The 27404-nt window shown below is 36.9% G+C and overlaps 1 protein-coding gene across 14 annotated transcripts in view; it reads left to right on the top strand.

Moving 5' to 3' along the window:
* The window catches only part of LDB3 (LIM domain binding 3), a 122189-nt gene that overhangs the window by 36355 nt on the left and 58430 nt on the right, over positions 1-27404 (top strand). For 9 of the 14 annotated variants that reach the window (XM_085323694.1, XM_085323693.1, XM_085323692.1 and 6 more), the window contains 2 exons: positions 11955-12030; positions 19951-20357. In XM_085323694.1, the coding sequence (XP_085179820.1) occupies positions 11955-12030; positions 19951-20357 (483 nt within the window). Of the gene's footprint in view, positions 1-11954; positions 12031-19950; positions 20358-25006; positions 25030-27404 lie in introns of all 14 variants that reach the window. The other 5 variants (XM_085323701.1, XM_085323699.1, XM_085323698.1 and 2 more) reach the window with 1 other exon arrangement.

Below are 27404 nucleotides of genomic sequence, written 5' to 3'. Positions count from 1 at the left end.
ATGGAAGACTAGTCTAAAAATAATGGTACTCTGATTATCATGTAGAAACATTGCCTTCAAAGCATTGTAGGCAATAATTGGTTAAAAAAAAACAGTAAATGAAAGCCTGGATTTGGAAAAAAAATGCCTGCTCTGAGCAATTCTGTTACATTTATCAGGCTGATAATGTTTCCATTTTGGCCCGTTGTTTGTACAAGTCTTTTTTTGCAAGCCTCGGTATTAATATTTCTAAATTGGGATGAGCATGGTGTTATATGATAGAAGAAGAACACCTGCCAAGCATTTTGTTTTGTTCCACTTTTCATATTTTGTGCAAAGAACATGAAAGACCACAAAGTCTTTCAAGAGGATAGAATCAGCCTTGCTGCAGGTTTAGATACAGTGTTTTCATGAGGGACAAGTGGTTTTGATAGCTCYACACTTAATCCTAGCAGATGCCTTTCCAAATGATTGTGTGCCAAGAAGTACACAGAGACACCTGGCCTGTCAGGATTTTCTGATAGCTGCTTTGAAGGTGACGTGATTATTTGCAATAGAAATTTAAATATGGTGAAATATTCACAATAATAGTAACCACAGCCAAACCATATTTAGCTCTGCTATGCAAGTGTTAATCTTCATAACTGGCTCCTGGTCCTGCAAAATGAGAGCAGTGTACAGTAGGAATGTCCTAGATCTCTCACAGAAGCCAGGAAATCTCAAGGTCACAGAGGGAGGTATTTTCAGCCTTCAAGGTAGGACTTCAGAGATTTCTCTTMTCTGCTACCACCATCCAGTTCTCCAACCAAACAGAAGAGATGCTTACATATTAGAAGCAGAATGTGAACCCATGTGAATGTGATGTTTTTGAAAGGAATGCTAGCACTAGTGATAATTCACTTGTGCTTGTGGTCAGCATTGTGTATGTGTCTTCTGAAATCCATCTGTGGGGTAAGAATAACAGATTTGTGTTTGACAAGATCAGCAGACTTCTACTTCACAAGGATATGCAATCCTAAGATTTTTTTGGTTGTTACTGCCTTTCTAACTGCAGTTGTAGAACTGTGGATACTGAATTCTCAGTGCCAAATGACTGTTCCTTGGCAGAGGATGCCGCAACACTTTCAAATCCAAGAGTCCCACCTGGGACCCAGTGATTATCATAGCAGCATTTAAAAGTTTAGGGAATGGAGACATCAAGACTCCGGTAAGAGTCTCTCTGAATTACTAGATGTAGTAGTGACTCTGTTGCTACTATGTCAGACTGAATTAAGGATATAAGTGCCTATCTCTTACAGAATACAGTATTTAACTCAGCCTTAAGCATTCACAAAGATATACCACTCACATTTCAGCTTGCATTTGGTAGAAGTTCACTAGAAATGATGCACTCTTAGTGTAACTTCAGGTACAAATATGTTGATATTATCATAGAAATACAGCCTCCATTACAGTTACTACATTACAGTTAAGAAAAAAAACAAATAAGAGGTTAGAAAGAAAAAAATAGAAAAATGAAACTCTGTGCTTTAATCTACTCCTATTTTGAGTTCTACAGAAATTATGTTCAACTGTGCTAACATAAATCTTAGTGGGATTTACAAAGTAAATTAAGGAAATGCTGGCTAGGTATAAGGAAAAAGTAAACTCAAAGATAGTACAATGTTGGGTCTTCCTTGTGATGTTCACAGAAATAATTCTGTGGAACTAGACGAAGCACTGTGAGATGTGCCTCCATGTAGACAATATGTTTTGGAGCCCTGTACAAGTCATTCAGCTTGTGAGCAYCTTTGTCTGTAGAAAATTGCATGCATCTGCCAGAAGGCCTCAGGAAAGATACTACAAAATCTACATTTGGAGAGAGAAGAATAGCAGAGTAGGCAAACATCTGCTTACATGCTTTACTTAATCATAATATATATAAATTCAAAATTTTAAACAAGTTAGTACCAAAAGAGAGAGCAGTAATTAATGGTGTGACATGTGATACTAATTTCTTTATTTTATTTAGAGATCTGACTCTAGAACTTTTGAGCCATCTGCCTCCAATATCCAATTTCCTCTTCAAATCTCTGATGGCACTATGTTCTCAAAGCATAAAAAAAAAAGTGTAGACATATCCTACTGGTGGATTAGGAAGCATTATCATGGGCTGAGAGATACTCTCATTCCTTATGGAATAGAAGTGAATCCCATTCTGTACTCAATTGTCTCTGTACTCAGGTACAATGAGAGGACAGTAGGATTTGTTACTAGATGTGAGGCTAGCATTTGAACAGGGCTGTGAGTTACCATCTTTGAGAAGTAACATTTAATACTGTTAAAATTAATGAGCATCGTATTCCATGGAAAATGAAATAAAATGACAATGTTTGTCACTGAAATAAATATATGCCTTACACAGGCAGTTTAATTCTGTGGACTGCTATTTACACTCACTTCATAAAGTGTCCTTGTTAGTTTTAGAAAAGAGGTTGGAAACTGTGGATAAATGCCAAGGCTTGAAAAGGTACTGAAGTCTTCGTTACAAGAAGATTCTACCTAGGGACTAGAACAGTTCTCAGAGTGTACTTCACTGCACCCCAAATATCACTTATATCACAAATGGCCAGTTACTTTCTGCAGGCCATCCTGTGTAGCAACAGAAAAAAAATGAATCTCAGTTCTATAAGTAGTGGCCTTGTTGCTGGGACATCCTTCCCATGTGGCATAGTTGACTGGTTAGCTACTGCAAAAATAATGGAATGATTATTTGGCATGAAATAGTATGTAGTCCTCTTGGTGAAGATGGGGGCTGTAGGCACTTAGCAGCGTTAAAAAAAAGTATTGAACCATGGAGTGGCTGTGTATGTTTTTTTCAGCTTGGATTTCTGCAAAACCTTTGATAGTTTGTCTATTCTGCCTGGTAAACAATATGAAAATACATAATCCTACGTTAATAGCATAGCTCTGAATTGTTTGGTTTTCTGGACATAGCAAACATGAGCAAGTAAGAGACATTTTGTTCCTGACTGCATTTGGGCAACTTCACTGAACTGTGCAACTTCAGTGAACAACCATGATGGTTTTGATGACCCAGGAGAGTGAACACTGATAATCACCAGAGTTTCTCCTCAAGGGACATGAATTRAAGGTGGCAAAAGTGAAACATGGCCTGTAGGCTTCAGGCTGGGGAATGTGACAGTATTTGTATAAACGTCTGTCTCTGCAGAGAAAAGCGTCTGAGTACAAAGGAGCAAAGCACACTGCAAAGTGGCATGTACATCTCTGCAGGTTTCCCTGAATAAGATTTGCAAACATGATAGCTGCTTATTACAACAGCTGAAGATTTTCACATCTTTCACAGCTACTGAAACTTTGCCCAGAAATTGGTTACTGGGTATTGCTGTGGTGGAGTATTACCGACTGATGTTTGGCTTTGTGTACCATACAGCAGTCATCTAAACACTCAGAAAAGCAGATGAAAAAAGGCATTTATGGAACGATTGTTGAAGTGTTTTAGCTTGGAAACAGAAAGAGCAAAGGCATAAATTAGCCAGAGTAGTTAAGATCTAAATATCCATGTTCACTGATTTTTTTTCTCTCCCATGTATGTCAATTAGAAATGCTCTAAAAGCCATGTGGCACAGTTTAATGTCCACATTCCGAGTAAGAGACGTTAGAAGTAAATCAGCTAAGTAAATACGCTTCATTACAGCCTCAAAAAAACTGGCAAAAGTCATTTATGGTCAGGATGCTCAAAGCACCTTGACTGAGGCTTTTGCCCTTAGAAAGTGCTTAATGGCTGGGGAAAAACAGACGTAGTGTTAGAAATCCATTTGGACTCATAACATTTCATCTCCTGTGTATCATAGAAAGCTATAGAAAGCAGCTTTGTGTTACTTTTTTGTGAACGTTTTTGGAGGGGTAGGTTCATCATCATAGTTCTGAGGCCTGGCTGTGATTCTCAGCTTCTGGAGCTGGTCCTTTGCATGGTGCTGTTCTGCAGCCCCCAGTGCTGCTCTCAAATCTCTACCTGAATGAATTTACCTCTAAAAAACTGTTGAGAAGCCAAGAGTTACAGGGCTGCAGTGGGAGTCCYGTGACACTTGCATGGGGATAGCGTAAGTCAGCTACACTCCATATTGCTTGCCAGGGGAAAGCCCAAAAGGACAGATCAGTTTGCCTTACATCTGATCTTTATTTCAGCTAAAATACTTAATGTAAATATGTTCAATTTGAACATATTTCAAAATATAAAATTCAAAATTTTTATTCATTACATTTGTTGAAGAGAGTGAGTCACAACTGAAGACCAGGGTATGGTAGGCCACATGCAAGCACTAAATAAAGACAGTGCCATTCCTGCTCTTCATAGTAGTAGCTAACTCTTTGGTCGGTGTTATTAGATCTTTTCCAAATGTTTTGTTTTGTTCTGCTCTTCTTATTCTTCTCAYGGGCCCAACAGATTATCTTTACTCATTATTTGCATGTTTACTTTAATCGGAATTTCTTTTTAGTGTCTCCCTATAATTATAAGTAACATCTATAATCATAAGATCATGAATAATAAATAACTACGTTGAACTTACAGAGCTTTCAAGTGAGATACTGTGTTTGGRGGTTATATAGGATTAAGGTCTGTCCCTTTTCTGATTATTTTGACTGTGTTCCACCATCTTTCTCTCAATTCCATCACATCCTTTTTTATAGCTAAGCAATCCAATTCTGCCGTTAGCTAATTCACTACTGAGGTGAGTGCGTTGGCTCCTTATTTAGAATCAATAACTATTTATTTATTCTTGAGTGTTTGAAGCTTTTGTCATATTGAAGTTTTTGTCTACATTGTGCTGAAGGTACCATTTTTGTTCATCTGTTATTTTAAAGCAAGCTTTGAGAGAAGCATCTGTCACTTTCATCTGCTCAGTAGTAGCACCAGAAAACATGTAGATGTGGAGGTAGAAAAGAAGAAGAAGCTATATTGTCCCTCCTAARGAATCTTATTTCAACCTAATTAAAATGCATTTCACTTCTAMATCTTACACTATTCAAATTCAGTTAGTATGGATAACTCGAAAAGCCATGCAAAACTCCTGTAATGAAATCTGAAGTGAAATGTGGATTTGAATGGTCATGAAAAATTAAAAGGAATAATGTTATGATTGTAATCTATGGATGAATGGACTCAAGCAAGCAGAAGGGAAGAATTATTTGGGGTCAGAAACTAGTAAAATACCATATTTGAGCTCAAATCAAAGCAACTCAGCTACAGGAGAGATTTGAATGATAATACAGTGATATCAACAAGGTTTGTAGAGCTGAAGTAAATCACTGTTATTACCAAGTGATCTATTTGGTAATTCAATGTTAAAGCAAGCTCATTTTCGAATTTCTGTAATCTACTAATTAGTTAGAAACAAAGTATGGATCTGAGGTAAATTTGTTTTTTTTAACAATATCAGTGTTAATCCACTCCTACATACAAATCCAATCCATGACAGCATAAACAAGTTCTATAATTGCATGAAATATCCTAGTGATCACATATTTTTCTGAGTTTTCGGTAGTGACAGTGAGAAGAAAGACTTGGGAATGATTTAAAAATAGGGTAAAAGGAATAAGAGCAAGAAAAATAATCTGGGTGAAAGATGCCTGTGCTCCATGGAGGTTAAGTACAGTGTTGCCACGTGAGTCGGGTAAGTGCTCAACATATGTTCTCCAGCAGCTCACTGCAGAATGGCCGCAGAGGGCCATGGGGATGCCARCAGAACCTCTGTGTCTGCCAGCGGGAGCTGCTGTGTTGGAGGAGTCATGGGCAGCTGTCTCCCAGAGCTGTACTGAGTCCACTAAGAGGAGAAGGAGGCTCGGGCAGCTTGTTGCTCAGCTCAGGAGGGAACAGGCTGGAGGGCAGAAGTTGAAGCAGTTCGGGAAAAAGAGATTTTGCATGAGTTGCCTGCCTAGCATGAGGGAGGCTAAAAAGGTTGCAACAGGCACATTGCAGTGGGATAGAAGGAGAAGGGATATAAGAAGGAACAAGAGAAGAATTTGATTGCTGCTCTAACAGTTTTGGATATGTAGTGCTTTTAAAAAAACTCCCTATTTACACATCCTCCTCCTCCTGTTCCTTTCCTTTCCCTTGTTCCATAAGATTTTCCAAGGTTCCTTCCCTCTTTCCTTTCCCTTTCTGTCTGATAATGTTCATGTCTGCCCTGACTCAAATTACTTCTAAGGAGAAAGAGGAATTAGATACTGCCAAACAAGTTCACTTTCATAGACTTTTTTGTAGCAGCTTCCCTTTAGGCTGGTGCTATTTACGCATGAGAAGTTTGTGTCCATGTATTGCTGAGGGTATGAACATTAGGCCTGGAAAGAATAATTACCAGTCTTGTAATTCAGCCAAATGCAGCACAATGCAGATAAATAATTTAAAAATCAGTCATCCAGCCAAATGCTAATATTTGCATTCACCATTGAGACGTAGAAGACAAAACTGCTGATAGAAATACTTTCCATTTTTATTACAGGCACAGATGATATCCTGATGCAGGAAAGCTAGACCTCATGCTAGCCCACAAATGATCAGTTATTTTTGAAGTACTATGAAATGTTCAGACTTTTGTCTATATGATGCTTATTAAAATCGCTGAAGCTGTGTGCTGATGTCCTGGGCAGCAATATCACAAGACTCAAGCTTTTCTTTGCAAGCTTTAGAAACAAGAAGCTGCTGCTGTGTTTGGCTACTTAATTCACTCTTTGACTGAAGATTTATCTGACACATTACTGGTTTTAGCACTTATTAAATGGACATCTCAAATTGACAAGACCGAWATTTAACCTGTCCCCTTTACTTCTCTTTTTTTTTCCAAGTCAAGTCATTATATTCTTTGCCTTCAAACAAATATGTATCAGAAGCTCAGTTCTAGACAATTTATTGTTTTGAATCCTGCTATGTGCTCACTCCACTCCAGAATGACTCCATTTCAGTGAAATGATAGTTGTAAAATGTTTTCTAACCTTAAGTATTTCTAACCCTAATCTAATCTATTGTATCTTAGTATCACCTTTCCATTCGCTCTACCCCTTTTTGTATTATTATCTACTGATTGAGATATTGATAGGATTGGTAAGATTCTTAAAGAGGTATAATTAAGTGGTCACATGAAATTAAAGTAAAAGCTTACTGTAAGAAAAAAGTGGTGATTTTAACTGTCCTGAGTATTGAAAAGGAGAAGATAGACCCTGATTGGCAAAAAAGCTGTGTGAAGTTGAAAAAGAGCTACTATTTAGATTACAGCACCTCTCTGCAAGTACAGTGTTATGTTCTCCTGAGGACATAGGTTAAACTGAAACTGCACTGTAGAACTCTTTTGCAACCCTTCCTTAGGCAGATAGCTCTTCTTGATGCCGCCAACTCTCATTGAACCTTTACTGCCAGTGCAAAGGTACTGTAGTTGAAGTCAAGTGCTCTTCTGGCACAGATAATTTTAGGTAGGTGGGAATAAGTAGAAATTTGGACACAGTCATATCTACGGTGCCATAAAAATTGAACTACTTTGCAATATGAGACCTAGCTGTTGTTTTTTTATGTTTGTTAAGGAAGAAAAGCAGCTCAGTGTGTGTGTGTCTGTGGTGGGGAGGAGAAATCCAAAAATATCAGAAAGACCTATTTTGTCATCTTTATCGGAAAGACCTATTTTGTGGTCTTTAGAGTTGTTTTGAATTTTCATTTTGAAATGAATTTTTGTTTCCATTTTAAACTTTTTAAATAGAGAACAAGATGTGTAAAAGTTGAAGTCAAATTAGTTGCTTTGACTGTAAACAAAGTTAATTTCACTGGAGTTTTTTACATGGAACATTTGAACATCAAATGTGTAATTTTCACAGTCCCTTGTGAAATTTGGAATTTCATCCTCCTCACAGTCCTGCTAGGCAAACAGGGATCCTATGTGGTTTGACACAGTAGAAATTGAGGCTTCAAGATGACAAAGGCATTAACATTTGAAAGCAAAACRTTAGGAGTCATCTAGTAGCTGTGGGGTTTTTGTTATACATCATTGCACAAGGGGCTCAAAATTGAATGCAGTAGCACAGTCTGAGTGGTAGTCTGAGTAGCCAGCATAAGATTAAAACACAGCATGAATGGTTTCTACAACATAGGATATAGATGGAACAAAGGCAAGTAGACCTGAGTTAAAGAATGATCAGTTCTTCAGAGGGACCTAACGTCTCCAGAAATTGTTTTAAATGTTCTGTTAAGTGCCTCCCCCACTTTTCTGTTAAATGTCAGGTGCAAGATGTTCATCTGCATTAGCTGCGACAGAATCCAAGAGTAGCTACAACAGAGCAGGAACCGCTCTTGTAGTCATAAAAGTAGGAGGACTTAGAACAAAATCTAAAGCCCATCTCCTCCCAGCATGGGGCTATTTGTTTCAAACAGTATTTCTTAGTAAGCTGCTTTTCCAGCAGTATGCTGCTTTCTGTTAGATGCTTCTGTTGCTGTGCTGTTTCAACGAAAACCCAGAAGCCTGTCTAAAGGCTGTTGAATTAAATGGTGGAATATTTTACATGAGAGCRGTTTCTGCTCAGGAGATGTGGAGACCATCTCATCTACTTACGTCTGCTGGTCYCCTGCACAGGCCTTGGTGCTGCCACGGCTGCCGAGAATTCTTGGGGTTCCTCTGGAGCAAAGCTTCTGACTTTACCTCCTGTGGTGAGCTGCCAGGTTCACGGGGGGGTAGGTTCCCCCTCGAAGCTTGTCATAGACACTGAATTATTGAATGCATATTTTCAGCCTTTATCCTGGAGAAGAAAAATATGGAAKCTTAATCCATTCTTTCTGAGTGGCGCTTACGAATGATTGTTYGGAATAAAATAATTTTGCAATCAGTGGATTAAAATGATAAAATTTGGACAAACATCTGCACAGCAATGGCTTCCTCACTTGAAAATCAAAAACCTAACTTACAAGTGTTGAAAAACCTAACTTAAAAGTGTTGCTGCAGGATTTAATTCATCAAGCGAAAGAAGGAGAACAAAATGTCCTGAATTTGCAGATGTTTCTCTCAGGAATAATGTCCCTTAGGTAAATGATTGTTTTATTTTGCAACTGCATACATTTTCATTCCTGCAAATTGACTTCACCTCTTCTGCCCTTCTCTCTACTGCAAACCTGTGCTAAATCTATCAAATCTCATCATTCTGTTTATAAATATCAAAGCTACAAACATCCAGGGCAGAGATATGCAGGACTCTCTCTGTTTCAGAGTGAGATTTTCTTGAAATCTCATACAAAGTCAGTGTGAAATAAAACTCTTGGTTGGATAGCACTGTGAATGACAGATGTAGCTTATCAATAACCTGTGGAATAAATACAGCTTTTTAACATCATCTTACATGTCAGGTAGTGAGTGAGAAAAAGACATACATTAAACAAAAGTGGTGGAGTAGATAAAACCCTGGTATAATACAAATATTTTCTAACTGTGCATCAAGCAGATGTGTTGTGTGGTTGTTTGCTCTACTTCTGCTAATAACAAAGGATATTTACATTGCTAAGCAATTTTGACACAAAATTATTGTTCAGTGAACAGAGTACAAGGGACMCTTAGTGTCTACCCTGCCTGGCACTGGTCTTGATTTTATGCCCAGGTCCCCCTGAATAACATCGTAAAAATCACTGCATGTATCCAGAAAATGTCACCAGTGGAGGCAGGATCAGAATCTCCCCCTAAATCTTGATGTGTTCGTAAATTGTTACATTTAGTTTTCAGCAAGTCTGACTGTGTTCTGAGCTGATTCCTTTCTCTCTTTTTTTTTTTTTTTTTTTTTTTTTGCTGTCTTCCATGATGCATGTGCCTGTCTCATGAACATGATTTATCATTTTCTGTTTTAAGCTCAAATGGTTGGAGGAAGGGTATAGGAATCTCTCCTTTTCTGAAGGAAAATTATTCAGTAATGTCTCTGAGCAAAGCTTATTTGGGGCAGTTGGTGCTCAACTTTTGTTCTTGGAACAGGAAGGTATATATTCCTCGGATATGTCTTAGTCTTATGTCTATGTCCTTATGTCTTAGTGTGTTATGGCATRTTCTCACTGTGAATATCAATATTGGTGCCTTTTACAGTATTCTAGGCTCTTGTTTCAGGAATACATTATGTCAGCAAGTTTCACAGGTTAATTACCTGTTGTATAACAAAATTCCAGTTTTAAAATTCCTCTTTTTCATTTTCTCCTCTTCAAACTATTTTCATATAGAAGCCTCCTTGTGAGATGGGCATCTATTACATCATCTTTGTTTTCATCTCCCAAAGTAGCATCAGTTCCAAATCTCCTATATGGAAATCTTCCAATTCCTATAAGTATTATTTTTTTTTCTTAGTGTTCTTTTAAGGTTTATTTATGCTTATGTAGGTATTTTGTGTGTGGCAACCAAAGCTAAATACACAGCTCAACATGAAGCTAGGCATTAATGCGGGGATTGGCCCAGTGGATGAGCCCTGCAGTTGTATTGCTGAGTGTTCGGTTTCTGGTAGATACCACTGTTAGCTATTTCAGAGAAGAGTGCAATATAACTGTCAGTATAGAAATAATGAGCCTAACACAGAAAGCTTGTGCCTTCCACTATCAATCTGTTACTAAGTTGTGCCATGAAAAATGAGAGTCTGCGTTGCTACTTATTTTTTCCCAAACTAAAGCAGCTTTTGGAGTTTTCATTATCTGTAGAAATGTCTAATCCTTTCTGAAATCCTGCTAATCTTGTGGTCTCAGGATGGTTTGTAACAATGAGTTTCACCTCAGCTTAATCAAGTACTCCAAAAAAAATTGTTTGCCTTTGTCAATTTTACATGCATTGTCTTTTCAATTTCACTTAATGTCCAGGAGCATGGCTTTATTTGCCTTTTTCTACCATTCATTATTTTCTAAGCYTCTGTAATGTCTCCCCATATTCATTTCCAGTCTAAAGCAAACAATTCCAAATGTCTTAATCACTTTGCTTGAGTAATAATTTAGTATACTTTCAGATATTTTTATTTCTTTTTTGTACCTTTGTCCAAATTTTGAAATGTAATTTTTAAAGGTGAATATTCCAGGCATAATGCTGATCTGTAAGTTAGCAACAGAGTATTACTTGTCTAATTTTGATTGTTTTGTTCTTAGTTCATTTTTCATTTAATTTTCTCTGGTAATCCCATGTGTACTGAGATTTCAGAGGAGTGTTCAGTGCTATGCAGATTCTCACAACACCTCCACAAATAAATCTTTACTTACCTGAGTGCCCTAGAGTATTTCATTAAGTGATTTAGTTAACATTTGTCACAGTGCTTGATTAACTTTCTATGTTGTATTTCTATGAAAGGGAGAACCGATTGTTTCAAAAACATTTTGGTAGGGTTTGGTTTTGGTTTTTAAATGTTTGTGTGTACGTGCTTGTCACAAACAGGTGAAAGAAGGGCATCTGGAGGGGAGCTGATGAGCTTGTTAGCGATCTTCTGCTCCTGTTGAAGCTATAAATTGTCCAAAATGAAGCCCAGGTTTCTTCCTGAAGAGCAGTCTAAATTATGACAGTTGCTACAGTAGCTTAAGATACAAATTATAATCTGTTGAAGAAATTGATCTTGAGATGCCTCAATGGCAAGGTTTAGTCTCTGCATTTTAAGACACTTCTACGTGCTATTTTCCAGAGTACAGCCTAAACCTGTATTTTTTATACCATTGTGAGTTGGCATTTATTGTCAAAAATATTGGAAAACAATATTCCAAAACAAAGAGGTTGCTTCCATAATTGGTGCTTTTCATCRTTCAGAGAAACCAAATCAAACTCTATTTCTTATATCCAAGACCTTTGCAAATGAGGAGATGGGAAAAGAATTCAGATAACTAGCAAAAATCTAGACTATGCTTAACTTTCACTTCTGTAGAATTTTCTGTGAATTTTAAAATTAGATCTGAAAAATAGAAGTCCTGATTACCAATGTTTTTTATTGTTTTTGGTTCCCAGATCTAAACGTCCAGTGCCAGTTCCAACCACAGCACCCAGAATTGACTCTCCCCGGCCTGTAATTCCCCATCAGAAGGTATGTGACATATTTCTAYTCAAAGTTGTTATCTGTTTTATCTGCCTTAGAGAAAGTAGATACCTGGTGCAGAAAATAGGTTTTGCCCACCCCAAATAAGTAAACATTGAATGAATGCACAGTTACTGAAAATACCTATAATGTGATGTATAGATGATTTATATTTTGCTAATTTCTGATTAGAAGAACCAAAGCATCCGGCTATCCTCTGATGGGACCTGGTCTAGTCTACTCTGAGTGGCTGAACAATGTTGTCATCTTGATTTTGTTCTTCTGTAGGCTTCAAAMAGCTAACAAAGCTTCCCAAAGCATGCACTTGCTCTTGTAGATTCTTAGGGGAAAAAAACGGTTATCGGTGTCTCAATGTATCTAAATCTCAGCTGAAAAGACACTGACTTGGAAAGACGAGAGGATACTAGAGCATTTGAAAAGCTTGCGTTGTATTGCATTCTTGTCTCATCAGTCTATAGACATGAGAATAAAAAATAAAGGGGAAAGTCAATTTAATGAATAACATCAAATTGCGGAGGAAGTGGATGGCTTGGGTTCTGTTGTCAAAGCTCATTATCTTCTGTTAAATAGATGTACCTCTCAGAACAAACCTCATTCACTGACTGTACCTGGCATTTCATCATCTGTGTTTTTGGAAGAACTGAGAACTAAGGATACCTGAAAGATGGCATGTACCTTTAGTATAAAGTAGTCAGGAGGGTATTTGTATTGCTGATATACTCAATTATCTAAACTAGGAAAAAGCAAAATCCACACTGCTGCAATTTTACCATTTCGTAAGTGCTAATTTTGTTCCTAAGATGTAAAATAATTAAGAAGCCATTAAAATCAAAATATACAGGGAAATAAGAGATTTCTTCTTGCTTTTTGGCAATTCTGATTTCTGTAGATCAATTTTAGGCATTTTTTTATAAACACTTTGCCTTCCAAATTCAGATTTCAGGAGGTTAACATCATTCCTGTAACAGCTGTGGATACCTACAAGCTAACAGAGGAGAATGCACTTAAGGAGGATGATTTGGTTCAATTTTATTTTGTCAAATTTGAATTGAACCTATCTGACTGTTTATTTGTTAAGACAGAAATAATGGGACTCAGGGATCTTGTAAACCTTTTGGCAAGGGAAGAAGGAGTTAAGACTTTATATTGCTCAGAGTTGTTCCTGCTTATCTCATGATTTTATAAATATTATCTGGGGAAGGAATTATTGGAAGAATGATCAAAGGGTACTGTGAACTTCCTAGAAGCAAAGGATGGTTCATTACTTAAATTGGTGCTCCAGCAAAGGTATAGGGGCAGAAAGGGAAAAAGAGTACTTGCTTTTCCCTGAAGAACTGCACAAAATGCTGTTTGCCTTGAAGGCTGCAAGTATACTAATCTTCTCAGATTCATTCACTGACACAGAATATTTACAGGACCAACTATCTTTTGGAACCTTCAGTAATACCTCTGTAGGTATGACAGATTTCCCTACTTCCACCACAGGCACTGATGTATAATAGCTTTTAAACATTTGATTTTGATGACTCTGTGTTCCTTCCCTGGCATGGAATTCCCGTTTGGAATGGGTAGTAACCATAGCCATTCACAGCTGCTTACCACACAAAACATCTTTTCTTCTTTTAGTATCTATCCTATAAAAAACTTAACTCCACACACTGTAGGTTTTTTAAAAATCCCCAAAAAGCCTTTGACTTGAAAGCTGTAAAATAAATGGTGACTTTACATTTGCTGTATTACCCCTCAGAGAGATATGAGGATTAAAGGACTGAAACCCTTTCTCAAGGGCATGTTGTCTTGCACTTGAGCTTTGTGTGCAGTTGTGTTTGTGAAAGGTTTGTAGGAGCTGTTGGAGATAGCCTATTCTGAATGGCTACAGGCAATACTTGCATCTGGGAAAGAGAAGGGTGGCAGCTCTTAGCATGATGAGGAACCACTCTTAGATACAGTGGGCAAGAGATTTCTAAAAATATTCAGAAAGCTTTCTTAAGTAGGGTSTTTGCCCCAGAGGGAACAGGCAGCAGTAGAGCACTGGAATGGGAGACCCTTGCAAATCAGAAGGAGTGATATTTGTGTTTTGGAGCAAAGGAGCTGCTGACCAGGTGAATAAACAGGAATAGTAAAAGCCAGCCCTCTGTCTCATTGTGCTAGGACATGCRTCTGAGTAGCAGAAGAGGGACTGAAGTAGACAAGAGTAAATTTAATTGTTAGAAAGTAATCAAAGTGTTGCTGGGTGCAGCAACTAGAGGAACTCTTCAGTGTTTTGAGAGGAAATGAAAGCATTGAATTGCTGGAGGAGAAGTCTCAAAAATGGAATAAAAAGTCTTTATTGATACAAGCAGTGGTATGGGATGTTGCCATAAGGTATGTTATAGTAAATATATTTTAAAATTAAGATTTCTTTGCRTGTCCCTTTATTATGTGTAGTAACAGTAACAGTGTAGATACGAGGATTCCTGTGACATATAGGCAGAAGCTGTCACCTCCACATCACTGCTTGATAGTATTCAACTCACAGTGCACTTGAAATGAATTTTATTGCATTTCAAAGCCAGCAAACAGCTACATTACCTGACAACCATTACAGTGTTGTCTGTAAATACAGATGGACGTTTTCCTTACCTCTCCCAGGGTCAAAGTTAAAGGCATGGCTGTGTCAGCTAAAAAACACTGCATGTGCAGGTTCAGTGTCCAGTATGACCGTAAATTCCTTCATATATTATTGCTGATCTGATTGCAGGTTACACTAATTTTCAAGTATGGATTTCTTCTTTGACTGCTGTRGTCATGGTCTCTCATGTTTTAAAAGAAACCCTTTACATTCCTTTGAAGGGTATGAAGAATGTATAAAAACCCCAGAGTTTCAGCATGATAGAAATTATTCTACATTCCAGAAGTAATGGAACCTGTTCATTTTCTCCTTCCTCCTTGAGTTTGATATGTTAGGGATGGCACAGTTTCTTCAAACATAAGTATGAGATCAGCTGTGTTGTGGGGCTGTATTAGACATAATAGTTTTACTCTAACATTAGTCTGAAAGTTGAAACAGTTTTGATTTAAGGGGAGTTTTAGCCAGGCCATTTGGTCAAGTGTGGCATAGTTGGAAAAGAAGGGCATAAATGAAACTGAAGGCATTTAGATTGGAAGTAGAGCAAGCATGACTCCAAGGGCTGAGACTAAGTCATTGTCAGTCGCTAGACTGAGCTCCTGCAACTTCTGAAGGGATGTAATTAGGCAAAGACAGGTAAGGAGTCAGCTTAGTGCAGTTCCAAATGTTTCAGCTGAAGCATTAAGGCTAAGCGCATAGCTTTAGCTTTTATCCCTTTGCACAAAGGTATTAAAGATAGCCTCTTTAATAACATGACTACATGTTGTCCTGTTTATGAAACACTGCAGAGTGCATGTATTTCAAAATCCCGGTGAAGATCTTATAATGCCTGTTATTTTTTTTCTTGCAAATTTTAGGAACTTGTGTGGCTAAGCAAAAATAGCCAAAATGGTGATTGACTAAAGTGAAGCATAGGATGGCAGAGCAGGCTTAGCCAAAAGCTCTTTGTTAGATGTCTTTGAGCAAAGKCATTTAATGCCATGGTGCCTCCAATTCCTTTGTTCTAAAAAGGTTAAAGTAACGTTTAGCTTCTCCTTGGCATATTGGGAGGTTAAATTCATCAGGATAGCTAGAGTTTTGAAATTGTTCTCCTAGAAGTGCAAAAAGCTGGATTAGTCTGTAAAGACAACAGCAATAAATAATAGAATGTGGGGTTTTGAAGGAAGAGGACCTGAAAAATTGCTAATGTTGCTTCCTATAGAAATTCATCTTTCTCACTTCTGTATGTAAGAAGGGGTGCTTGCCTTTCATAGAATTTAAATATTCATAAGGAAAATGTAATAATACTGCAGAACGGAAATAGAGCTGATTCGTAACTTCCTTCTATTCCTAAATGTTTGAGATTCTCCTCTACATTTATCAGTCTTCAACTCATTCAGTGACATTACACTGGGAAATTAAAACCCTGTTTTCTCCTCCTAGTGAGCAGTAATAAAGACTGCAGCAAGACGACAGCTTCTTTCTCTAGGAAGGAAGCCCATTGCTCAGTGTCAGAGCCTCCTCTTCTGGTCAGCTGAAGGGTAGCATCAGACTTGCATAGCTTAAGATGTTAGCTTGCTTTTCCAGCTACAGAGATGATGAGGCGAAATGAGAGGGGAGAGAATGTTTGTTACTGTTGGCTGCATTTCATGTGATACAGTGCTAAGAGCTCATTATTAGAAATCTGACCTTCAGATTTCAGAAAGCCTTTTCCTATGTTGCTCTGTTTTTGCCACTAGACTACAAAGAAACAGAACAGTAATTTATTCTAAACTACCCTCCCAGGAGTAAACTGAATGATAGATATTTTATAAATCACAACAGAGAAGAGCTGAATAAGCTGGTTATTGGACAGTAATTGTTTTGAAGGAGTTATACAGCTGTTTTCTTATCCACTTTCTGTTTCACCCTTTCCCCCCCAAATACAGGGAAAATACCTACCTGAGAACTACTGTGAATGCTAAGCCAAAATGGAGACTCCTGAGCTGGCACTGTTGGGTTGCTAGGAATTCTAGTGTTTAGTCACTGGTGTGTATTCTATTTTGTTCTAGCTAGAAATGGTTTGACGAGTAAAACCAAAATTCCATTCATGTCATTAAGGTTGACAAAATCATCAATCTTCATTTCTTATGTTGGTCTTCCTCATAATTTTCCCTTTGCCTCCTATTAGCATCCAGTGACACCAAAACTATTGAGAAGGTATTTTGATTACAGAAATAKCTGATACTTCTATTACTAGCAGTTCAAAGTGATGCTATAATTAGGTCTCCATGCATGTCCTTTTGTTATGAAGTCAAGAAAGGACACACAGTTTTAGGTAAATCCCACAGAATTTTCAAGGTAACACACAAGTCTAGCTCCAGCATATCCTTTTTGTTCTCTTACTGCTTTGTACTATTTTTGCAGTATTTGTTYCCTCTGCCCCTTTGCCAGCATGTAAAACTCAATTGCACAGTTGGTGGCTTAATTTATAAGCATAGCCTTGTGCATTTGTCTCTCTTCTAGAATATATTTTTAGGGAGAAGTTCTGTTTTCTTTTTATTTAATGATATTTGGAAGCTTGCAGTAGGCTACTTAAGGGTAGTTGTTTGTAGTCCTTGATGTCAGGATATAATAGTGGAAATATTTAGTTCAGATGTATTTATTTAAAAATAATAATTTTTAAAATAAATTTAGGATTATTTACTTCTATAACCTCAGGCAATGATTAATGTCATTAAAATCTCTGCCTATCTTTGATTCAGAATCTCTTAAATGTATTTACTGTTATCATCAGTTACACCCTCAGACCTTGAGGTTTTTCTGCAATTAATTATAATCARTCAGGTCATATTATCTTGCTTTTTCAAATATAATCTCCCTAAACTTAAGTATGCAATATAGGAACACCCAAGAGGAGAATATAAAATATTTTGTAAATATGTAAACATTAGCATCAAACAAGTAAATGATGTTACAACAAAGACCAGCAAGAGTAGAAAAACAACTCCAAATTATTCTGAGGCTTACAGTTCATGCAAGGCCAAGAGGGGTATGTGTGTAGAATGTTAAATACAGCCATCAAACCAGTACCAGACCAAAGGAGGGGAAAGACGCCTGCTGGCTGCCAGCCACTGTTGTCCTGGCATTTGTTGAGGCCGGGTTGTGGGCTCCATCCCTTCTTCAGGATAATGCCCCTGTCTGTCCCCATCCCCAGAGCTGGCCTGCAGAGCGCTGCTGGCAGCATAACCCCATGCATCCATGCATTTGGTGTTTATCTAGGGCTGTACRAAGAGGTGAAGTTGATCCTTCTGTGATCCTCAGCTATAGATTGCTTTATCCACACTACATAGTTACAGGAAAACAAAAGTAATGAATAAAACGGCTACTTCTGAAACTAAGTCATGCTATTTTAAAAAGATACTCTGATGAGTTTCAGCATTCAGAATTCCGTATTTGAGATGCAAAGATTAGTGGGACGTTAAAAATAATAAATTTTCCTATTAATCTGCTAGTTATTGAGCCTTCAGAAGTTAAACTTGTGTGGTTTTCCTCCCTGATGCTAMGGGCCTTGCTAATATATTAATTTGCTCATATCTCTTTAACTGCAGCTTTGACAAAAACATTAAGTGTTTCAGAGTGCACAATTAACTGTGGAGACTTGCGTTAAAATCATAGAAGTGAGTGCCTCTGAGACCCTTTTCTTTCTTTTTTAAATACGGTAAAAGTTTTCCTCATGCCCCAGATTAGGAAACTTGGAATTGATTATACTAACTCTGTTCATTGATCCTGTATCAAGCAACCTCTCAAACCACAAGAATGCAAGAAGTTTTTCAAGGACACCATACATGCAGAATCTGAACTGCTGAACCACATGCTAAAAGAGGAAAAAGGTGCAGATACTGGCAGCGGCTTTGCTCACATGAAAAAAGGAAACCACACAGAAGTTATGTGTTATCAAGACTTAAGACAGACTGACAAGCAGAATGGCAGAAATAAATAATATTGTTATATTCAACTTGTCTTTAAAAAAAACAAGAAAACTGATAGCAAGGGTATAAAATGACCACATGAAAGAGAGGTTTGTATTTCTTGTTGATAAAATTGTCTCTACTGCAGATAGGCAGACTTCTAGAAAATACAGATGTTAGAGCTGCAGTCACCACACACTGCTGGTAGCTGGAAAGAAATGAGGTTATTTGACCTAAATAATGCTTGCTGCTTTCTGTAAAGTGTTGGGTACCCTCTATTCCCAATGACTTAGATGAAGTTACAGCAGAGTGAGCTTGAACTCTGAAGGGCAGAAACAGTGGTATGGTATTTTAGCCAACCTCAGCACAGAAGTTTTAGATGAACTTCCTCAGAACTCATGAGAGAAGGACCTGTATTTTTTGCATGTATGTTAAATTTTCCTTGACAACTGTTGGTTTTCTGCACTAGCTGCTGAAAAAAGTATTTTTTTTCCTCTTTGATATTAACTTTACTTCATTTTCATTAAACTACATTAATAGTAAATAATTTATGAAAATGAAACAGAATATTGCTTTTTTTCCCCAGGATGAGGTTTTTTTATAGTATGTTTCTTATTTGAGCACCAGCATAAATTTTACTATTAAAAATTTACTAAATTTTATAGCTGAAAATAGCTATTTTCAGGAGGGCTTCCTGTAACCTCTACTAAGGCAATATGCCCTGCTGTCCTAGTTAGGAGTATTATCTGGGACATGACTGTAGGATCTGTGTTGTGTGCAGTGGAGTTCTACCTGTTGGGCAGTTCCTGTTCTTGAGTTCTCTTAGTCCATTTGCTAACCATACTGCATGGCCTTATTAGCATGAACCAGAGCCTATGAAAGCAACGCAGTGTGTGGCCTTCGGTAACTTGAAGTATACTTATGAAAAACAGTATGGTGCGGTTTCAGAAACATTATGTTTTTATAGTAATGACATTGACGTTTATGTTTGCATATTGTCATCTCAAATTATTCTGATGTCAAAACATTTACAAGTTTCTTAATTATCGCAGGAATTAATGGACAATGTCATCTTTATATAAAATTATTGCTATGATGTTGACCAGTACCAAACATTCTTTTAATGTTAAGCTTTAATTTGTAGATTTCAACTAAAAACCAATTAAAAATGCCTGAGTATGTAATGCTTTCCTTGTTTTGAAACAATAAACTAAATGTTCCCTGAAAGGCTGGGTGCTTTGGCCTCTAATCTATTTATTGCAAGTTTATCAATATGTTTAGAAAGCTGTAATTGCAGATACATTGTTTTTGCATGTGTTCTATGATTGCTCTTTTTTTTTCTTTTCTTGGCCTGCATGTTTGCTACTACAGGAACCTTCTTGGGAAATCAGTGGCAACAGAACAACCTTCAGTCCTCTAACTAACACGGCGACTGGGCCTATGGGTAGTATTTTAGCAACCAATGGAGCGTTTTCAGGCTACCTCAGCAAGCAAGATATCAGCCTTTCAAATAGCTCTTCCTACTTAAAGACTACCACAGTTAGATCTTCCATGTCCTCTCAGTCTGTGACTCCTGACATTTCACCTGCAAAGAGTAATATAGGTTCAAAACTAAGCCCTGTATTCACTGAGGGCAATAGTCCTAAACACCAACTGAGCCCTGCAAGGCAATATAACAACCCTATTGGCCTTTACTCAGCAGAGACTCTAAGGGAAATGGCTGAGATGCATAAATTAAGTCTGAAACGAAGGGCTTCGGAAGGTGGACTTCCTAGAGGGTAGGTAACATGGTAAAATATTTAATATTTCAGTAAGTGATGAATTTGCTGAAAAATAAATGTGATAGTCCCTACCCTGATCTGCATTTGTCCTRTAATCATGATTAAGGTTTGGAACAATCATTAAATTTTCCAGTATCCCCACAAGATTTATACAGTACCATTACATAATAACTCTTGGTCTTTGGTATCTGAATTACAATATAGATTGGCAATAGTCACCAGAGCATGAGGAGGAACACTATTACTGAAATTACCATGATAATCTCAGGGTTTTGGCATTTACCAATTTAGATTACTTCATGTGATCTCATAGAACCARGTATCATTATAGACGATTTTAGAAACTGTTAGATCTGATTTTYGGTGCTTACCTAAAGAGAAGTTAATCTCATCAGCAAATCTAACATGCTAATCTACTGCAGTATACTGYTGTAATTCCTTCCTTAGTGTATTGGCTTTCTRTGCATATGAGTCAAAAGTGCAATTTTTTGAATCCTCTAGTCTGAACATTGTGTGTATCWTGTCTAAGTCCTGTTAGCTTTGTTATTAACTTGTTTATAAGAAGGAGTAATCTCTAGTTATTATCCAGATAATTTGATCCTGTGCTATCAAGGTTTTCAGTGTGTTAGCGTATTGCAGATTAACCGTTTTATTGATAGGTGTGTGAAGTGAGCAACTTGGACTACTTGAACTATGTAACAGCAGGGCTTACAGGAGAGAAAGCAACGAGAAATAAGTTTTCTTAACTTTTCTACCTTCACTTTATAATTTACAAACAAATCTCTAATTTGCTTACTTGAAAGCTGTATTTATCTAAAATGAAGTTCTTTATTATGATTATGGGGGAAAAAATGTAATTTCAATACTAAGGACCTGGCCATGTGAAAACAAACAGAAAAGTCAAACAATCCGCTTGAGGCAGATACATGCATTTTCTAGTACTCAGTAGCCCAATGCAGAAGTTCTCTGCAAGAGTACAGCCAAGGGTTTTTAAGTTACAGCAAAGTAAGGATATTTTGTTTTCAAAAAAGAGCATATATATATGCTTTAGATGATTCATGCAGAGTTTAGATACTATCTCTTTAGATAACTCTTTTCAGCACTCTGCCTTAACAATCCTAATTAATTAATCTGAACAAATCCTATACTTCCTCCTCACACTGGATAGTTAAGAAAGGCAATTAGTGTTTAAAGGAAAAATAGTTTCAATTAATAAGCAGAATCAGTAAAATAAACCTCAGAATGCTTCTTTCTTCATTTACAGCTTTTTTGAGGAAAACTAATTCTTGAATCATTTCAATATGCAAAGTTTCTTGGGAGTATATCTCACTGTCTTTCTCTCACTATCCTCACATGCCTCCCTAGCATCTGCCAGAGCTGGGGTAGTGGGGATATATTTTGGCTCAGTTTGCTAACTATTTATTGTTATTAAAATTATACACAACACAGCTGCATTCATCACTAAGTGAAGTCAGCGTGAACTGTTCTGTTGATTCTAGCGGGCATTGCAGTAGGGCCRTAAAATGTAACTGTCTGTGATTATTGGGATGCAAAAATGTGTAGGTGCACCAGATGCTTCACTGTCTCACTCTTCTGCTTTTCTATATGTTTTACATCTCCTGTATTAGTACACATTCACAGCCAAATATAATTCAGGTGTTCTATTAGTGCAGACCTTAGGCTTAGGGGTAATACACCAAATTACAGAGCAAAGTTTTATCTTGGAACCACCACCGTTAAGTATAGGTGTATTTTCAGATAATTCTTCTGATGTTTAGAGCATGCTAAATCTTTGTTTACTTGCAGTGAAAATTCAGAGTTCAATAATCCTTTCATTCCCTCTCCTACTTGAGTATTATACATCACTGGAAGGCTTCTTTCTTATAACCTGTAAATATCTTGAGACTTTATAGCAGCTATAGTGGTTTCTGTCTCACTGTACATATATATGAAAGAGTGCTTAAGAAAGGCACTGTAAGTTCTGTGAAGTCAGCTCTGGACTTTGCTGTTTTGGACATTCTTATCATACAGTACAACATGAAATGCTGTATAAAAAGATTGTGAAATTATGGGGCTCCAAAGCTCTCAATTTATTATGCATTCATGAACATCCACTTACCAGTATGGTTAAAGCTATCAGAGAATTCAGGTAGTTGGGTAGATCTTAAGGTATATATATCATAAGGTATATTTATCTTAAGGTATATTTATATTTCGGTGTTGCTTTTCTTTTCACAGAATCATTTAAACTTAATCATGTGAATTACTGCTAGAGATTTAGCTAAACCCTTTGGAAAATCCTACCAGGAGGCTGATATTAATGTTGAGAGGATTTCCTTGACTTTTAAAGAATAACAAAGCATCTGCTTCTCTGATACCCTTTTACAATATTAAGGCTTTATCACAGACCCAAGGAGAAAAATATAGAGGAGGTCTGCTAAAAGTAGAACTTAATGTGCTGAAAGCTCTGGAAGGGGGAGTATTAATAAATACGAAGACTAAGCCATAGCTTCTCACATAYGGTTCTTCTTCATTCCAGTGTAAGTTATACTTCACATTGTAGGTCAAAGGCAGTAAATACCTGTCCCACATGTGTTTATGTGCCAGGTGGCTTGGGTTACAAGCTTCTTACTTGTGTGACCCCTTTGAGAGAGCAAGTTGAGTGTTTCAGTACATGTCCATATTTAGAATCAAACTAAAAAAGCGTGTTGCTCTAAATGGGAGAGGATTTTCTCATTGCATGCTAGAATATCAAGACAGTGAAGCTCTCCGAAGGACACTGCAGTAATCTGTTCACATTTAAAAAATCTTCAGTGAGACTTGTTCTTAGTATGTGCATGTAATGTTTTTATCTCTGAATATATTTTTATGTGCAAAGAATTGGTTCCTCTATTTAAGGCCTATTTTAAAGAGTCTACATCTACCTTTAATATATTATGTGCAAGGCAGAGACTTGGATTAGAAGATTACGGCAGCCATCAGAGTGCACTTTAGAATATGATACTATTACACCATGTTTGATTGGAAGCGAGTGCCCAGCTGTCTTATAAATACCTAAAATGGATATAGGATCACTGATGATCTTATAGCCTGCTTACAGGCTRCAACTTGTTCCTAATATATCTCTACTGATTCCTGTAAAAGGCCAATATATTTGTTTTAATGCAGGGTTTATATAGCTCACAGAATATTGTCAAATCTGAGAGTCTGAAGAACATTAGCTGCAGAAAGTGATCTGTGATTTTTTTTTGCATGGATATGCAAAAGTGCAAAGCTTCGACTGTGCCTTTGGCTGATTAAAATATTTTCAGTCATGAAAAATACTGGTGAATGAGCCAATTGTAGAAGGACTTTGTAAAAAGAAGCAATAATACCAAGGGTTTCCTGAGACAAGAACAGAAAGAGAAAATCCACTTCGAATGTCACTCAAGTAGTAACATTGCTGYCCACTGTTGTGTTTCAATTCCAGATCAACTGCAGATCCAGAAATGTTACAGCAGCAAGTTGGTAGGCTCAGTGCCTACATCTATCAACAGCATTCTGTGCAGCTAAATAAGGAGTAATATTTAATAACTGATTCTGGAGTCTTCCCTTTTTCTTTAGTCATACTGTGATGAATTACTCTTCATCTGAGAGGAGTAACAAAAAATCATGGATATTCTAAGGTTTGATGAAACTAAGCGAAAATAAACATCATAGCCCATTAATGCTACTCTTGCAACGAACAGAGTTACTGGCAAATAACATGACATTACAGCCTGAGCACATTATCTCTTCATTGCTCCTAGCTTTGGCTGGCCTAAGACTTACATCTTGAGTTTTGTACTGTGTTTCCTTGGGATTATTGTGCGAGTTACTTCTTGTTTATGGAGCAGAGTGGGATGTAGCATGAACATATGTTTTTTTTATACTCTATACATAGCAGATAGAGTAAATATCCTAATGTGGATATGCAGAAGACACAGAATGCATGGACTAAATTACCTCTTTTCGTTTGACATTGGGTAAACTGGGARTGACTGCTGAAATTAATTAGCTCACATCACTGTTGGTGTAATATAAATGCGGTTAAATTTAGGCCAATAGTTCTTAAGTAGAAAGGTTTTTAACTTAGTTTGAGATTTAAAACATCTATGAATATTTTATTTAGCTATTCTCCAGCACGTAAAAGGCCAGAGGATCAGTCTTGCAAGACTGACACTCTTGAGGGTGGCCTGAGGAGAACAGGCCTGAACGTTTAGTATCTGAGGGAAGAATATTATCTCTACCACTCATTAACTATTTTTAGATGAGAATATATTCTGCAAATGTCTCCTATTTTTTCCTACCATACAATTTAATAACAGTATTTCTGGGATAAAAGTACTTCCAGGGATGCATGGTAATAAAATAACATTCAAGGGTCAGCCAAAATGCCATGSTACCCTACTAAATCCTAGAGGATAAACTATAATCCCTACATTTTTTCCTTTCTTAATCATATTGGAGTTTTCAGGGTTACATTTATTTTCTGTTCCTATTTGTGGACAGTCTGAAAGAAAAGCATCAGTAATCTTTTGTAAATACTTCTTGCCCTTTGCACTCTAAAAACTATTGACAATTTCTGTTTGTTTTTGATGTTGTTTGTTCTCTTTCTCTTCTTTTAGGTCATAACCAACACCACTTCCAAGTTAGTATCGCTTCTGTATAGTGCCAAGTATTTGTGTTACGCTGTATGTGTGAAGATTTGTTTTCTGGGGTAGCATGATCCCTGGTGTCCCTGCTGTGTTGGCTTGCAAGTGGAAGTATTTAAAAAAATCTTACTAGTATGGCAAGTGGCATACACTGCTACTGGCATCCGTTAGTGGCTCTGTTCTAAGAATACCATGTGCTCAACATTTCATGGTCGTGTTCTAATACTACAAATGTAGTTAGAATTGAGGTTGTTCAATTCTTGCAAATACTTTCAGATTTTTTAGTCTCTACAGTCAGGGTATAATTCTGCCGAACTCTTCAAGTGATCTTCATGCCATCAAGATTTGGGAGTCTTAGTCATAGCCTTTTTTGTTATATTATTAGTGATGTATTTTTAGCCCTAATTTTTAAGTTAATTTTTGAAGTCCTACTCCACTAAAATTCACATTTATGCAATTTGCTGGTATTAGATACCGATATTGAAAAGATCTAAAAAGTTATTGATCTTAGGAAAATGTTTGTTCAAATAAGAAGAAACTATGTACTTGGAATTGTGATTGATCTACTTTATTCAGGGAAAATTTGCAAAATCCTCAGCTTTCATCTTTAGTTTTGTAAGATAAGGGCAGAGGGTTCTTTCTAAATTCCTGCTTTCTGTCTCTGGAATGAATGCTGACCAGAAATTGCTGAAGAAATTGGGCTAAATCCAGCAATAAAATAAATGTCAAATTTAAACTGGTAAGAAAAGGATAGAAGTAATAGAATACATAAACATAAAAATACTATTTAGTGAAATTAATTTACACTGATCTGGCATTCTCTGTTGATTACAATAAGGCATGGGTGTAATGTCATAAWAATGATGTAACTGCTTTGTACTAAAAGTTCTTGCCACTTTACATTGATGATTATTATGTTACTGTTGTCTTGGAACGGAGAAGTCACAYAATAGATATTTTTTTAACCTTACTTTCTTTAGTATTTATTTTTCCTGATCACTAATACTCTTTTTTCCAGCTTGGCATGAAAATAAAATTCATTCACACAATTGCTCCAATTGTCTCTAGGATTGTACCTCTGCTGCTTTGTCCTAGAGCACAGCAGCCTTTGCAGGCATTGATATCTCAGTTCATATCCCAGAGCTATAGCAAGAACTCTGTAGTTGAAAATCTGTACTCTTTGCTATTCTTTCTATGGAAATCCAGTTGATTTCAGTAAGTTTTGTCTTGGTGTTTGTAATATTATGACTAAATCCTATTGAAAGAGATCTTTGAAAATGTTTAAATTACGTGAGTTGAAGCCTGAATCACCACCACTACTACTGTTAGGGAAGCTTAGGCTGTTCTAAGATCTTCTTTCAGACCTAGAGAGATCTAACTTTTTTTTAACTGATTGTTGAGACCAGTTGCTTTGTTGCTTTGTTCTATATTCTTAAAAGGAAAAATCTAACCTCAGACTGAAGACTTTGCAGTCTTCTCAGATCTTGAGTTTAAAATCTCTTCAATACTTACAGTAGCGGGGCGGGGAGAAAACACTTAAAAATCTTCAGGACCTATGTGTTCCAAATTATCTGATCGTATAGTATATTACAAAGAAAAGAGAAGCCGTTGTTAGAGTAAGGCATGTGCATGCTGAGAAGTCAACAGGGAGTATAAAAACCCATCTCTGCGTATCACCCTTCAACAGATGAGGTCAGTTTAATAATGATGTCATAATTGGAAAATAGTTAATGAAATAAATAAATAAAATGTGAAAATGTCTTTGTAAAAAGCTGTTTCTCACTTTTGCCTGAATGCATAATGCAGCTTCCCATTTCCCTCCTTTATGATGTTGATGTTGATGTGTGTGTGTTTTAAAAGCTATGATTTTAATGCCGCATGTGCATATCCGAGCCTTTGTTCCTTGAGCATGTTGCTATTAATGTTCTTTCAAGTATTTTGAATGATGCATAACTCTCTCTCTTATTGTCTGTCTTCAGTCAGGGCATCCCACAAACAAAATGCTGAAAGTATAATGGAATCCACTGGCTGTCTGCAGAGGTGGCACATTACCTTTGATAATCAGAGGAAGGTTAAGTTAGATGGCCACCAACTTTACTTGATTTTTTTTTCTCCRTGCAAGGTTGAGGATTCAGATTTATTTCTCAAATAGCTACTACAGCTAAAACATGATTACATTTTCATAGTTTTCTTGGTGGAGGGAAATATATTTCTAGCTTTTGGTTCAATTCAAAATGAAACCATTGTGAAGTATCTCTGCTTCCTAAAGAACAAAATTCTCAGTTTTGCCCAGCTTTGTTTAGCATACAGAACCTTTACTACTGACGTCCTCCTGCTGTTGGCAAAAAAGGAACAGTAGACTAGAGAACAA

The sequence above is a fragment of the Rhea americana genome, unplaced genomic scaffold, assembly GCF_003343005.1.
Source record: "Rhea americana isolate MKP2758 unplaced genomic scaffold, rheAme1 scaffold_86, whole genome shotgun sequence".
In the NCBI taxonomy this organism is placed as follows: Eukaryota; Metazoa; Chordata; class Aves; order Rheiformes; family Rheidae; genus Rhea; species Rhea americana.
The sequence above is the reverse complement of the archived record's forward strand: the minus strand, read 5'-3'. Positions and strand labels throughout refer to the sequence as shown.